The sequence below is a fragment of the Parasteatoda tepidariorum genome, chromosome 9 (genome assembly GCF_982258835.1).
Source record: "Parasteatoda tepidariorum strain Cologne lab strain chromosome 9, Ptep-v5.0, whole genome shotgun sequence".
Lineage (NCBI taxonomy): Eukaryota > Metazoa > Arthropoda > Arachnida > Araneae > Theridiidae > Parasteatoda > Parasteatoda tepidariorum.
The window spans coordinates 43,693,289-43,710,154 of record NC_141763.1 but is presented as its reverse complement, the minus strand read 5'-3'; the positions used below and the strand labels follow the sequence as shown (position 1 = coordinate 43,710,154).

The window sequence follows — 16,866 nt, the reverse complement described above, 5'->3', positions numbered from 1 at the left end:
TGCTATGATGTAATCTACCACATAGCTTGTTAACTACAAATTGTTTGTGCTATTAGAATTTTTTTTCTTTTTCCAACGTGACCTAGCAGGTGACAGGAGGAGGTCACCAAAGGATAAGATTCCAGAAGATTCTCCTGCTAATGGAGATTTGAAAGTACAAAGCTAGTTTCTGCAGTTTGTTTGTGGTCAAAAGCAAATTTTTGTTTGTCTTTGTAGAATTGTAGATTTTTTTCCATTCTGCCACGTGATCTAGCTATGTGACAGTTTTTAGAAGCCCGAAAGATAAGATCCCAGAAGATTCTCCTACTCGTCACGATTTGAATGTAGAGAGCTAGTTTGCACAGTCTGTGATCGAAAACAAATTTTTGGTTGCCCCCTTTTTAGATTTTTCCCTTTTGTCACCTGACAGATAGAGGTCCACGAAAGATAAAATCTCCGATTTGAATTTAGAAACTAGTTTCTGTAATTTGTTTGTGGTGACCTAGCACGTGACAGGGGTGATCCCAGAAGGATTCTCCTGCTCGTAGTGATTTGAATATATAAAGCTAGTTTCTGCCATTAGTTTATAAACAAAAACACCTGCGAGATAACGCGCAGGATCGCGTGGCAGTAAGTGTTTTCGCGCAGCATAAAAGATGGGGGGAAACTACTTATAGGATCAGCAGAGAAGGAGATAAGAGTTGCTAGCTAGATTTATTAAGAATTAGAATGCAAGAAGGCAACTTTCATTCTTTCAATTTGTTTTGGCGGCGGTTATATTAGATCATGAACTGCCACCAGAAACAGAACACAAGTCAAGTAATGTGCAATCCGATAGAAATACCGCAAGAACAAATATAAAGATAAGGCTTAGTACACACAAACTCCTCAGCTTATCTATTTAAACTTATCAATCTTTACTGAAATGTCATTTTAGCCCCTTTTCCTTGAAATTTAAAAGAAAATGTGTTTTAAAATATGTATAGTCAAGAAACAATATGCAATTCTTACTATTACAGCTATAAAATAATTTTTACTCGTTTATTTATGCTCTTATCTACCTTCTTCTACATATAATTTTTGATGCGTGGTTAACATGGTTTCTAAATTAATTACCTCTTTATTCGTTTTAGAATGAGCAGTCTCGCATACTTAAGCACTTCCATTTCACAACGTGGCCTGACTTTGGAGTGCCTGAGCCTGCTCAAGTGCTGGTGAAATTTGTGAGGACATTCCGTGAGCGAATCGGCTACGATCCAAAACCCATCGTCGTACACTGCAGGTAAGTTGTGAGGAACACTTGTGTCGAATCTATCGATTATTATCCTGAAATCGATCTAATCTTCAACCAATTCAGCGCAAATCCGATATTTTAAATGAGAAAGATTTTAAAAAAACTATTTTGAAAATAAGTCATTTTTTTCCGTTCGCTAATAATTTTTGAAAAGTTAATTTTCAGAAAGAAAATTTCATTTCTTTTACAAAAATTAAGTTTCAGTTAAATTTGGTGCATTATGTCGTACAAGTCCCTTATAATATGCTAGGTAATTTAGAGTAGTCAAGGAAATTCAGAGCCATTTAATGCATGCAAATGAAGCTTTTTATGGACAAAAACAATTTTTTAAATCTTCATTACTATCTAGAAATACTACATTTTTACTGAATAAAATATTAATTAGATTAATACTTACCCGCGGCTCAGAGATCTGACCAAAACTGGAGAAAATAAAATAGCCATTTTGGAGAGAAGAATTTTGAGAGCCATTCTTGGTAGGATAGAAATCAACAATGTTTGGAGCCGAAGATGTAACTTATGTAAAATCTATAGAGAGCCAGACATTGTAAAATTCATAAAAATAAACCGGATGAACTAAGCAGCTCATATATTTAGAGTGTGGGTAAAAATTCCACAAAAAAGATATCTTTTTTATAAACTTCTAACAATCAAGAAAGGGGCCCAGATTGAGATGGATGGAGTTAGTGGAAACTGACATCCTTGCTATCCAGGATGCCCAAGTGTCAGAAATTGAAGGCAGTGATGCAGAATTCAGAAGAAGGCATTGGCTCACTCTGGGCTGTCTAGCCCAATATAATGATTTACTTAGTGCTATTGTTTTGAACTATCAAATTGCTATAAATAATAAAATTCATCGGGGGAGGGAGAATAAGTCACCCCTACAGAAATCATGAAAGAAAAATAATTTAAAATCGGGTAATTCCTCAGCCTCAGGACTCTGGATTCTGTTTGGAATTAAGTACTAAAGTTTTGTCGATACGTCGATTCCAGTTTATGCCACAATCCGATCTCGCAAATCCATCAAATTACGAAGATGCTGATTTTCTATGGGGTTCAAGGCAGGTAATTTTGCAGGCCAGTCGAGTCGAGGTGTTGTGATTCGAAAACTTGATTTGAAAAATTTTGTAACTTCCTGTTTTATGCTTTTCCATAAATTAACCTAACCTTATTCAGGCTAATTTACCCTTTGCCGAAAATGTAACACCGATGCCCCTTTAATGTATTTTTTTCTAATGCTCTAATTCCAAGCAAAAATATATTTTGGTATTTTTTAATGATAAAAATCAGTCTAATTGTTATAAAAAATAAGTTAGATTATCGGAATTATTATATTTGTACTAAAATATAAAAAGTAAAAAAAGTAGTTTGAATTTATTTTGATTCATATTAAAAAAATTATCAATGATTGATTTTTTAAATTAAAGAAATTTCACATGTGTTTTCACTCTTGGATCGAAATTACTGCAAATAAGAGCAAATTTGAAAAAGTTTTGTTTGAAAGTGAGCCGTATTTTACCTTTTAACGACACCGGTACTTTATGCTGTATTTCCTAACCATAAATTGTAAAAATACCAAATATAATATTTTCTTCTTCTTTTGTCCTAAATTATTACAAAATAATGAAAAATTTTGAAAAATATGCTTAATAAATATTTTGCGTCAAAGGAATGAAGCAAACAATTGAATATAAATAGTGAATATCATTATTAAAAATTTTTTACTGTGAAATACACTGGTGTAAGGACTTATGAAAATTCGCAGACTTGGGCGATTATCTCTGGAACTACTGGACCTGTTTTAATGAAATTTGATATGTATATACATTCATACAATACAAAACAAATAAACATTCAACAATGGTAAAACACACTCATAATCGTGCGCAACACTCGTTGGAGGCGGAAGGTATGAAACAGCGGTAGCGGAATAAACAAAAAACAGGTTATTAGGTGGAATGATCCTATGATTAGTTATTAGTACAGTATAGTATTTAGTATAGTATAGTATTTAGTACAGTATAGTATTTAGTATAGTACAGTCTAGTATTTAGTATAGTACAGTCTAGTATTTAGTATAGTATAGTATAGTATTTAGTATAGTATAGTCTAGTATTTAATATAGTATAGTATTTAGTATAGTATAGTATAGTATAGTGTAGTATAGTATAATATAGTATAGTATAGTATAGTATAGTATAGTACAGTATACTATAGTATACTATAGTATTTTGCATAGTATAGTATAGTACAGTATAGTATAGTATACTATAGTATTTTGCATAGTATAGTATACTATAGTATTTTGCATAGTATAGTATACTATAGTATACTATAGTATTTTGCATAGTATAGTATACTATAGTATACTATAGTATTTTGCATAGTATAGTATACTATAGTATTTAGTATAGTATAGTATAGTATAGTACAGTATACTATAGTATACTATAGTATTTTGCATAGTATAGTATAGTATAGTACAGTATAGTATAGTATACTATAGTATTTTGCATAGTATAGTATACTATAGTATTTAGTATTGTATAGTATTTAGTATAGTATAGTATAGTATAGTATAGTATAGTTAGTATAGTATAGTATAGTACAGTATAGTAAAGTATAGTATAATACAGTAAATTGTCCTATGGCAATTTCATACCATCCAGCTCCAACGAGTGTCACGCATGATCATGCGTGTGTATTACAATTGTTGAATGGTTATTTGTTTTGTATTGTATCAATGTATGTACAGTCCGCAAAAAAAAAAAGATATCACCCTGAATAACTTTCGTTCTAATGATCCGATTTTCACGAACTAAGTGTCAATCTTAATGGTTCCTGGGGGTGACCTCAAATATGCTAATTAATTAGTGCTAACTATTAATTAAGTTACGAAATCAGACACAAAAACGTACTTTCTCTGAATAAACATATATTTTTTTTTACATATTTGGAATCTAGACACTTGAATTAGGGGGGGTAGACAAAATTTTAAAACAATTGGGTCGTAAATTGGGTTGCAATAAAGGTTTATATATTTGGCGATAGTCCAGAAAACCGCCAAAAAAAGTCGCCTGCGCAAATAAATATTTTAAGATAACCCTTGACTGATTCAAAAGAGAAAGGCTTAATTTTACTAGGTTGCTAGGCAACCAATTTCTGACTGTAAAAAAATTGAAATAATGTTTTGTGATTGCTCTGAGAGGTTTAATTAATAGTTAATAGAAAACACCTCGAAGTTTCTAGGCAATAGACAATTTTTAAGTTCATTTATGTCCAAAAAGCAAAATAAATAAATAAATAAATAAAATAAAAAATTATTTTAATCTCTTTTGAAAAGAAAATTTGAATCGATTTATAAGTTTTCAGAATTTAAATACATGAACTTTTTATCTGATATTATTTAGATTATGCTATTTTTGCTATGTTTATTCGAGGATTTCATACTAAAATCAAATTAACATAACTTATAATAGCTATATACAAAATTTTAGGGATAATGATTTTTACAGCTTTAATCGAGTCTTCTAGGCATGAAAGTTTGAAGGAAAAAAAAGTGCATGAAAAATAAAATGTAGATTGTATAGTAATTCTAATGCACATTCACAAGGTTTTCTGTAATTTACGATTTCTCTTTTCTATAACTCAATGAATTGCTGAATGTTTAGTGGCATTTTAAAAACATTGAAATATGTTATGTTTAAGAATAAGATATAGAAATAATATGTTGCATATTGTATGATTCATTGTTTAAAAACTTGCTTCATTTTGCTAGATATTTACGTTACATGGTTTTCTTTGGATAAAGATGATTAGCAAATAGCATCCACATGTTTCGATACATTCTGAAACTTACGTTCGCAAATTCACCATAAAATGTCGCACAGCATATTCTTCAATTACGATAAGCTACATTTACCACCAAATACTGCTACTATGATTATTTTTGTTATATATATATCAGATATATATATATATATATATATCAGATATATATATATATATATATATATATATATATATATATATATATATATATATATATATATATATATATATATATATATATATATATATATATATATATATATATATATATATATATATATATATATATATATATATATATATAACGTCGTTGCCGAGTGGAAGGATTAAAACAGGTCATAGGTCGGGAAGGAGGGTACAAAATTTATTTATTAATTATTAGACAAGAGCAGTCATGAGAATGAGTGAAAGTGCACATGAAAAGTTGCGCTCCTTGGTTATATGTTAGGGAAAATCTTGCAAAGTAAAATCCGTAATATGTCTTAATTTAGGGAAAGAGGGAACTCTTAGTAGTTGCTATTGGTTTATGAAATAGATCGAACGTTTCCCACACAAGAGCAAAGGGAAAAATGTCCTGCTCTTAATTAAATGCATACTTGAGCCAAAAATAGATTTAAGAACAGGATGTGGTTTTTAAAAGTGTGAGAAAGTATTTCGTTTAGAATAATTAATTAGGATGAAGTTTTATAGCAAAGAAACTAACATAAAAAGATTAATTGAAGCTTTTTATGTTATATATATATATATATATATATATATATATATATATATATATATATATATATATATATATATATATATATATATATATATATATATATATATATATATATATATATATATATATATATCTGATATGATACTCTCTTTTTAAACAGAGCTCGTAAGGCCCTTAAGATACTGAAATGGGGGCACGAAAACTTAAAAGATTTTTTTTTTCCTAATGCCCGCCTGTGTTAACATCAGTCAATTCAGGCATCTACATCTGTGTGGCCTAAAGATTCCTAACGAGCATCAAACATTCTCAAAATTAAGTGTTCATTCACTGGAAAATTTACCTTCCTGTTCCTTCACTTGGTTATCTTACTACTTATTATTTAAACCACCAAAAGCTTAAAACAATATTATGTAAGTTATCTAAATTTTTTTTACATAATTTGCATTTAATAACAAATATGTCGACATGCATTTAATAACAAATACGTCATTTAGCTAAAATTACAAATTTTGAAATTTTTATGATTTTTTTTTAAAGACAAGCTAAGCTTAAGTATTCCTTCACTGGTTAGTTTACCCTATAAGATTTTGAGAAATTTGCGATGTTGTGAGAGATGCTTAAAAATATTGACTACGTATTTTTATTAATATTTATAAAATATATATTCAAGAAATTGATGAATATTTTATTCCAAATTTATTCATTCGTATGTATATTATTGAAATTTTATCAGTTATTGAGAAAATAAAAATTAAAAAAAATCACATTAAAGAAGCACAATCTGTTGTATAATCATATTCTATCAGAAGCATGCTTTTATAAAACTCCACATTCTCTGAATAAAATGTATTTTATTCAATAAAATGTTTTATTCAAATTTCTTTACTAAATTGCAAATAGAATTTTAGACGACTAAAGAAGAAACATCGTATTTTATAGCTTAAAAAAATAAAAATGAAAAGATAAGCAAACGATTATTAGCGAAAAAAATATGAATGAAATTTTATGCTAAGCGCGCGAAGTCAAGTTCCTCGCAAGTTTATCACATTTTAATATTAATCGCTCCATTTAATCATTTCTTCATTGTCGCCAAATTATTTTTTTAAAAATAATTAATTTTATTTTTTCTCAGCTTCTAATAAATAAAAACAGTTGAAACTTTAGATTTTTCAATTGAAAAATATGTAGATTAATATGGTATAAAAAAATTCATACCTTATAATTCAAAAATTTTTCATCCTTAATTTAATTAAATAATAAAAAATAATTAACAATTATTAAAAATTATTTTTTTCGTGAAATTATCTTTGGGTAAATGAGTTTTATGACTGGGTGAAATTTTCTTCGAATTGCTTTATTAGTTTTTAAAATATGACTAAAAACGTAAAAAGTGAAATTAACATTAAGGGGTACGAACTTTGAATCGCTCTCCTGACCAAACTATGGGGACCATATTTCCCAGATTGCGGCTACCCCCTATATTTTGAAGGTTAAAAATCCAAATATGTAAGAAAAAATATATGTTTATTCAGAGAAAGTACGTTTTTGTGTCTGATTTCGTAACTTAATTAATAGTTAGCACTAATTAATTAGCATATTTGAGGTCACCCCCAGGAACCATTAAGATTAACACTTAGTTCGTGAAAATCCGATCATTAGAACGAAAATTATTCAGGGTGATATCTTTTTTTTTTGCCGACTGTACATATCAAATTTCCTTAAAATCAGTGCAGTAGTTCTAGAGATAATCGTCCAAGTCTAAAAATTCTCTTAATTCCTTACACCAGTGTATATAAAACGACCTATTGCTTCGTTAGGTATTTATGGTTAATGGTTATTAAATTTGTGCAGATAGTAGTTTCGTGTAATTTTCATACCTAAATTTATTTACTGAGAAATTTTTTTTCTTTCTAATATAGCGCTGGTGTAGGACGATCCGGTACCTTCATAGCATTAGACAGGGTGCTACAGCACATTCAGAAACATGACTATGTAGATATTTTTGGTATTGTTTCTGAAATGCGCAAAGAAAGAGTATGGATGGTACAAAATGAGGTAAGTTCTCTTGATTAAATGGTACACCATCTTATCAGTCATGACCTTATCCATCTAATCAACATTCAGCTGTTTTTATTGAAGCAACACGGAGAGAAAAAAATCTGTAAAATTACGGTACTGTATTGTAAAGACAATTTTAGCGGTAAAAACCATTAATCTTAAAATGAGGAGTTTCCAGTGTTCTGCCCTCTTCAATTGGTAACCTTGTACTTTTAGAATACGAACTATCAATTATGAAGCTATCATAGATGACGTGACCACAGAGCTCATATTGAGTCACATTCCGTGGTTCATGCGAAAAAACACAACTCAACCACTACTTAACTTTGATATCCATTACCTTGCGAAAAAACAGCCAAAGTTCAGTTAAATTTCATTTTTATGGTTTTGAAATCATGTTAATTCTAAATGGTTACGAAATCGGATAGTTTTGTATTCACGTTTTTTAACAATACCAATTGAAAACGGTTTCAAACCCGTGATGGGAAAAAAAATGTTTTTAACCGTAAACTTTACATTTAATCAGATGGACAGACTGCTGGCGGTGATTTTACCGTAATTTTAGAATGGAAATTTTAACAGAGTATGAAGAACCCAACAATATTTGTAACTATATATTTCCTCAAGAATTTATTTTTTGTCTTTACCTACAAAAAACAAGATGGGCGATTTGCTTTTATCAAATTGCTTCTTAGTCAATATAATGATGAAAATGCCCATTTCATCAATTAAGATACTCGATTTATATCTCTAACGTCATATTGAAATAGTTGCGTAATGAATCAACGAATTTGTAGTTAGTTCTGTTCAATTTATTCATTAGTGATATTCTTTGCTAAAACTGATGTAGAAAGATGAGCATTATTAGGAAATTATTAATTGAAGCAGGGTCTTTAATTATACAAAAAGCATTCAGTATGTTTATTTAATGTACATATACCTGTTTTTCATACATAATTTAAAGATTTTAATTTAGACTTTTTGTTCTCAGTAAGTTATAAGTTCGAGTCACTAATTACTAATTTGGGAATAAAGCATTAATTAGAGAAATTCAGCTGTAAATACTAATTACAATTGAAGTTATAACATAAGTGACATAATAAAAATCAAGTTACATTTGACAAAAGAATGTCGAACATTCGGAGTAATCATCGTTTTCATTATTAGATTATCTTTAAAAAAAATGGTAAATTTTAGTTAAAAACTTAATGTGCATTTAATTATAATTTTTGTGAAATTAATTGATTAAGTTGAAAACTAAAAAAAAAGGACACGTTTTCTCTGAATGCTCGCTTCATATGCATAGATTTGAAAATAAATGAGCAACTGGGTAACAATAAATGAGCAACACTTCCGGCATCTTTTAAGGCGAAGAACGAAAGTTCAGTGCCTGCCGTTATTATTAATAAAAAGATTTAAAAATTGAGAGAAAAATAAATTGGAATTTCAAACTAGAAAAGTAAAAATAGAAATGCAAAAAAATATTAACAGTGAAATGAAATGTATATTTCTGCATTGTTTAAATGTTTAAATTTTTGCATTGCTTGAATGTAATCTATGTCGTTCTCGATGGTCTGAAGTTGACAGCAAAGTTTTTTTTCCCAACTGGCATAACGATTTTATCTTTTTCTTTTCAGCAACAATACATATGTGTTCATCAATGTTTACAATGTGTTCTAGAAAAGAAAGAAGAATTTTTAGAGCTTGGTAGGCCCGAAGCGCACGATAATCAAGGGTACGATGGTAAGTTTCAATAATTATTTGTTATTGCATTTCTAGCATTTTACGAGAGTGGAAATTGTACTGATGGCTTAGTGAAATTAATATTTCTAATCGGAGCAATATATAATTCATTGTATTGCTAAGACTCGAATACTTTTCTAAATTGTTCCACTAAACGTCAAGACTGTTTCTTCTAAAATCCCTGAATTCTTTTTGCTAAAAGTCTTAACCTTTCACTGTCTGCATATCTATAAAGCAAAGATCAAATTGGATTTTCGTCGCTGTCCTCCATAATTTAACATTGAAAACTGATTTGCACATCTGCAGAAGAATCTGCAACAAGAATTGACCGCCATTCTGTGCTAGTTTAAACGTTGAAGGACATGCTGTTTCGCCGCGTGTAGCTTCTTTACGTCAGTTAGAGGCTTACTACCATTTCGGTAAGAGACATAATTGCTGTCCTGAACAAAATTGTTTATCATAGCAATTTGAAGCTTTAGGTATTTCATTTCTTATACTTCGGGTTTTTAATTGATTTTTGATGATTTAGTGCTTATTATCGAAAAGATTCTATTGTTTACATTAACATTGGGAATCATTTAATTCTTAGGGAGATTTCGCACTTTTACGTTAGCTTACGTATGTTCCGTACGTAAGATTTAAATCAACTACGCAACTGTGCTCGTGTTTAGTTTAGATGCTACGTATCTTTACGTTATGCTGGCGCAATTAACGCTATAAAGACAGAGCTACAAGCATGTGGTTTACATCTGTTAAATGTTGTTTTGTGTTAAAGCCAAACTTAAAACTTAAAACATGGACATAGAATGCGAATTTCAAGAAATATATTGATGAAATTTAGAAATGAATTATGCGACATTACAACAATTGGTTGAACGAAAAGATCGTCTACGCCCATTGTAAATGTTTGTTATGATTTTGTTGTGGAAGTTAAAACGATATTTTACTACGTTAGCGTTTTTAACTTACCGATTTTTGCGAATTCTCTTATTTCTGCATACGTAAGTTTGATATTTTTTTTTCACGGGCTCATGTACATTTAACCAGAATTGACGCATGCGCACTTCGAGTGCTCATACGCATTTACTCAAAATCGTACGGGAGAATTCGGAAGATAACTTAAATTTGCAAAATCTGCCTAATAATATTGTACACACAGATTTGCAAAGTGCAAAAAAAAAAAAAAATGTCTGCGCTTTTTTTTCCATCTTGTATTTTTCTTGAGAAATTCTGCATATGACAATAATTATTATTATTCACTTTTAAAAAGTGTGCAGTCAAGGGTTCAGCAACTGCAATTTAAAAATGTTCCCTACCTAAGATTGTTAGCAGGCGAGTGCATTGCACTGTGTAATATAATACTATGCCCAAATCTAATATTTTGGAAATTCACTAAAAATATTCCATATTACTTAAGCAAAGTTTAAAAAAATATATCCTTTTATGTAGGAGAAAAAAAACGATATTAACTGATTTGTTTTGATAAATTACACGTCAATTATTTACGTGTATCGATATTAAACTACTTTGATGTAGTTTTATCAGGAGCTGTAATTTCTTTTTTGTATTTTTTCCTAAAATAATAATTAACTTAGATTATACCGGTTGGGATTTTAAAAGCATTTTCAAACAATCCCATTTTTATTTTCAGTAACATTTTCAAAAGGTTTTAATTCCAAGTACACTATTTGAATCAATTGATATTGAATACCTTATGTCTTGTGAATAGGTGCATACATCAAATACTGCAATACATATGTTATTTTTGTTACACTATAAAATTTTAAACCTTAGATTGTTTCCCATTTAATTTCAGAAACATAAAATCTGGTAAATCTTCTTTTTAAAAAAAATCTTTCATAAAATCTTTTTAAAATATCTTTTCTTATAAAATCTTCTTTTTAAGAAATCTTTTCATAAAATCTTCTTTTTAAAAAATCTTTTCATATAAAATCTTCTTTTTAAAAAAACTTTTCATATAAAATCTTCTTTTTAAAAAATCTTTTCATAAAATCTTCTTTTTAAAAAATCTTTTCATATAAAATCTTCTTTGTAAAAAATCTTTTCATAAAATCTTCTTTTTAAAAAATGTAATTTTGCAAAAGTTAAATATTTAAAACAATGAATGTACACAATTCTTTAATGCAAAAATTAGTCAAATAATTTACTGTATATTTATTGTTTTCCAAGATTTAAAATTACTAAGAAAAATTTAGGAAGGTTAGGTTTTGTAAATATAAATCAGAAACACAATTGAGTTTTGATATATATTTTTAAAAAAGTCGACTAAAATATTTGAAGTAAATTAAAATGAAGAGCTATTTAAAAATTAATAGAGCTCGACTGTGAATGAAACAAAACTGAATTATTTCTTTTCTTATCTATTTTGCTTCAAATAAAAGGATCGCTTCCATCTTCTTTCAAACATTCCATAGCTCTGCCCAATGGAAATGCAGTGAAAAAAGACTGAGATATTTTGTAGGTGGAAGGTTTCTTTGTAATGTAGAGACTGCCATACAAATTATTTGTCATCTTCCATACTGGTAAATATTCACGGATTATCCAAAGCATGATTCATCCTAAATGAAAGATTATGTTTTCATGTTTGCCTGCTTTAAGTGGTTGCATGATTTTTTATTTTATTTTTAACCTTTAACCCCTTAACGATCTGTTAATCTTCAAAAAAACGATCATAAAAGTGCCTATTTTGCTAAATACGCATATTTGATTAGTGCTGACATCTAGTTCAAAATAAACTAACTATCTATAATTACCTAAAGGATATCCTGGTACTGCCATCTGGTGTGTAAAATGAGAAATAATGTTTTCCGGGCAAAAATTTTCATTAGTTTTATTCTTATTAGTTCGTTACTACTGAACACTCCAGCCCGGAAATTTCACGGGAGCGAGAAGGAAGGGGTTAATAGCTATGCGTTGAATTCATCTAGCAATTATTTTGTTAAATTGTTATCTTTATTCTTTTCTTAAAACTGTTTTTGTAATACTTTCAAGCAATGGCATTGACAATTTTATAACATAAAGAAATTTTGTCAAATACATACCATAAGAATTTATTTCCCATTTCGTTACTCACGTTTAAAAGATGAGCTCAGGGTGTTCTATAATCGCTCTCCTTTAATCGCTGCTTCAAACCACTGTTATTTGTTCAATATTTATTATTCACACTACTTTGTTTAAAACTTGAACCCACCATCTTTACAATGGTACTCGAACCCCTTCTCCTTTCATCGCTGCTTCAAACCACTTTTATTTGTTCAATATTTATTATTCACACTACTTTGTTTAAAACTTGAACCCACCATCTTTACAATGGTACTCGAACCCCTTCTCCTTTCATCGGTGCTTGAAACCACTGTCGTTTGATCAATTTTTATAGTTCACTCTGTTTTGTTTAAAACTTGAACCCACTATCTTTACAATGGTACTCGAACCCCTTCTCTTTTCATCGCTGCTTCAAACCACTGTCTTTTGATCAATTTTTATAGTTCACTCTGTTTTGTTTAAAACTTGAACCCACCATCTTTACAATGGTACTCGAACCCCTTCTCCTTTCATCGGTGCTTGAAACCACTGTCGTTTGATCAATTTTTATAGTTCACTCTGTTTTGTTTAAAACTTGAACCCACTATCTTTACAATGGTACTCGAACCCCTTCTCCTTTCATCGCTGCTTCAAACCACTGTCTTTTGATCAATTTTTATAGTTCACTCTGTTTTGTTTAAAACTTGAACCCACCATCTTTACAATGGTACTCGAACCCCTTCTCCTTTCATCGGTGCTTGAAACCACTGTCGTTTGATCAATTTTTATAGTTCACTCTGTTTTGTTTAAAACTTGAACCCACTATCTTTACAATGGTACTCGAACCCCTTCTCCTTTCATCGGTGCTTGAAACCACTGTCTTTTGATCAATTTTTATAGTTCACTCTGTTTTGTTTAAAACTTGAACCCACTATCTTTACAATGGTACTCGAACCCCTTCTCCTTTCATCGGTACTTGAAACCACTGTCTTTTGATCAATTTTTATAGTTCACTCTGTTTTGTTTAAAACTTGAACCCACTATCAGTTAAAGGACTAATTTAGAATCCTTAAAATTATGTGTTTAATAAAGGTCACAAATTACTTTTTGAACAATGGATTTAAGCACTGTAAAAAAACTGTTAAATTTACAGAAAAAAAATTAGCTGGTGTGCCAGTATAAAATCGTTTATTTTTCAGAAAAATACTGTTATTTAAGAACGGGAGCCTGTTTTTTAAGCAGATAAGTTCTGTTATTTTAACAGACAAACTCTGTTATCTTAACAAAAAAAAAACATTGTAAGGTAACTATGCATGGTCAGCCAAAGTCGGGATTCGTACCCCGGTCACCCCCAAATTTGTATTTATTTTGTAAAAAATATATTTCTTTTGTCTTTGTATAGTTATTTTCATTATTTATTTCCTTGCATAAGCAAAGATAAGACACGGCTTCGAACTGAATGTTGACGCATGTAAAATGTGTTTGTATAATATTCATGTAAAAAACAGCATGTGCATGTTTTTCGAATGAGGTTATAAATTACTAACTTTTGTATTTTATAAATTTTTTAAAATTTTTTACTTATTTTTTTTGATGTATTTATATGCTCTTGCTTGCATTCAAACTATATGTTTTATAAATTACCTTATTGTGTAAGTCTACATATAAGCTTAAATCTGAACAACGTTGCTCAGTTTTTATATTATTTATTTTATAACGTTTTTTTTTAAATTTGCAAACAGTTTTTGAAAAATATATCCTGAATTCATATTATATTTAGTTTTTCAGCTAATGAAATATTTAAACTTAAATTGTTGGTTTGCCTTTTATAGATTTGTTTAACTAAAATCCATTTTAACTTTATAAAATCTATAATATAATGCGCAAAAACTTGAATAAAAAAGCAATTTATGCTCTTCTAGCACCATAATCACAAATAATAATCCTTTTAAATGAATAATGAATCAATACATTGCATATCAATATGAATCAATTTAGGGAAAATTAATGTAAATTATCTAATTGCAAATTGAAATGTTAATGAATGCACAGAAATAAATATGAATCTAACTACTAGATATCAATATGAATTACCACATTGTAAATGAAAAGTTGAGCCAATACATTGAAAATTAATATGAATCAATACATAGAAAATAAATATGAATTAACCCATTATAAATTAAAATGTTTATGAATACATTGAAAATTAAAATGTTAATCAACACATTGAAAATTTATATGCATTAACACATTGCATAGCAATATGAATCATCCACATTGTAAATTGAATCAATGTATTGAAAATTAATGTGAATCAACAATTTTTTAACAGAAAAAATTTTTCACTTTTGATAAATAATTTAGTAACTTTAATATTAAACTAAACGTTATGACAAAATTATACTTGATATGGAGCAAATCTGTTTTATCACAAATCTGTAATAATTTAAATTTTTTATTTTTGAATTCGAAACTATAAATATATATGAGCTAATTTATATTAAATGAAGCTTTAAGAGTTTCTGTAAATTCTAATAAACCTGAAAAAAAGATTTTATAAATTGCGTAATAGGAGCCTTAATTGTTTTTAATCACTGACAGTATTTTTTTTTCTTCACATTTTAAAAATAAGTTTATTGCAAATTTGCGAATGAATATAGCTTTAAACCCTGATAGTTAACTATCTCGGTTGCTATTAGCATATGTCTCCCATCTTTGAAATTTAACTTTTTTTTATCATAAATATATCCTGTTGATTTATGATAGCTATATACTTGTATTAGATTAAAGATAATTCTATTTGAAATCAAGTTTCATTTATTACTTTCAAGAATAATTAACTCTTTATAAGCCAATATTTTACAGCAATGTTATATTAAAATATTTTTGGATTTGAAATTGATTAATAAAAACGAAATTCACTGAGTTCGTGAGAAGTAATTTGATTTTTAAGGCCATTTTTTTGGTAGGAAGTTAGGGTTGTATTTTCAAACTTTTACCTGCTGTAAATAATTGGCAATAAATTTTAACTTCTGTGCTCACAAAATACCAAGTTTTTAAATTCTTCGTTTTTTACTAATTGTTAAACTCGTTGAGAAATAACATGAACTAAAGCATAACACACAAGAGCAAATAGCTCTACAGTGTTAGCCTATCTTTATGACCTAAATCAAACTTTTACTGTTATTCACATTACATTTGCGTAAACTAATCCCTCAAAAAAAAATTTTTTTTTTGTAATTTTTTTTTTGTATTTTTTGAAGTTATCAGCAGATAGTTGCACAAATCATTGGTGGGAAAATACCTTCCCACCGACATTTAAAAATTAACGAAGTCAGGTTTTATAAAGAGTTAATATGAAGTTTTGCCTAACAATTAAACACCCTATTAAGCTACAAAAATAAAAGTGCTCAAATGGCATGAAATATATTTTGAACGTGGTAATCAAAATTAATCATCTTCTCTTCACTTCTCTTCCAGATGACGAAGGAATTGCTGAGTCAGGCATCTGATGAAAACGATAAAAAGAAATTTCTGTGATGAGACTAAAGAAATACTTCGTTTCTTTTTTCATGACTTTTTCCACGTATCTTTCCATTGTGTTGTGTGTGTAGATGCAGGCAAGCATCGTACATATAAAAACATTATTTTTTACGAACGTTGTGCGCTTTAAATGAACTTATCGAGTTTTTTTTCCATCAGTTCCACGAACGTTGTTTGTTGAAGAACTGTCTTGTAATCAATTGAACTTGGAATATCCGAATTTTGAAGTCAAATCCGTTCGGGTCATTTATTTATGTGAGTGAGTTGTGATTGATATGAGTTGTGTGTATAGATTTTTTTATTTTCTGTGCCATGCTTTTTAAGTAAGTTATTTGAATTATTAAATATAATAAAATGTAGCGTCCTTAATTAAAATATCTATTTTTTGTATATGAATCTTGCTTCAAGTCAATAAAATAGTCAATTTTGATATTCTTTGTAATAACGTACTGAAAATGAAAGAAAAAAAATGTTTTAATGTGTTTTTTTATGGCTTATGTAGTTGAATTTTTTTAGATAAACAGCTTTGTTATGCATGTACTTACTACTTAAAACTATAATTTGTGTAAATTTTATATGCTCATCTTTGAAATTGATTAGTTTAAATTAGAAGTAAAATATTTTAACTGTCCGTAAGAAAATCAGAAATTAAGAT

General features: G+C 28.7%; 1 protein-coding gene across 3 annotated transcripts in view; it reads left to right on the top strand.

Moving 5' to 3' along the window:
• LOC107439574 (tyrosine-protein phosphatase 10D) overlaps positions 1-16,592 on the top strand; it is a 141,293-nt gene extending 124,701 nt beyond the window's left edge. Inside the window, exons 23-27 of one of the 3 annotated variants that reach the window (XR_015429197.1) lie at positions 1,113-1,261; positions 7,742-7,877; positions 9,518-9,623; positions 12,059-12,166; positions 16,149-16,592. Coding sequence is in view for 1 of the 3 variants with exons in the window: in XM_087151692.1 (XP_087007818.1) it covers positions 1,113-1,261; positions 7,742-7,877; positions 9,518-9,623; positions 16,149-16,180 (423 nt within the window). In the remaining 2 variants the exon portion in view is untranslated. Of the gene's footprint in view, positions 1-1,112; positions 1,262-7,741; positions 7,878-9,517; positions 9,624-12,025; positions 12,167-16,148 lie in introns of all 3 variants that reach the window. The other 2 variants (XR_015429196.1, XM_087151692.1) reach the window with 2 other exon arrangements.
• Positions 16,593-16,866: the final 274 nt, after the last annotated feature.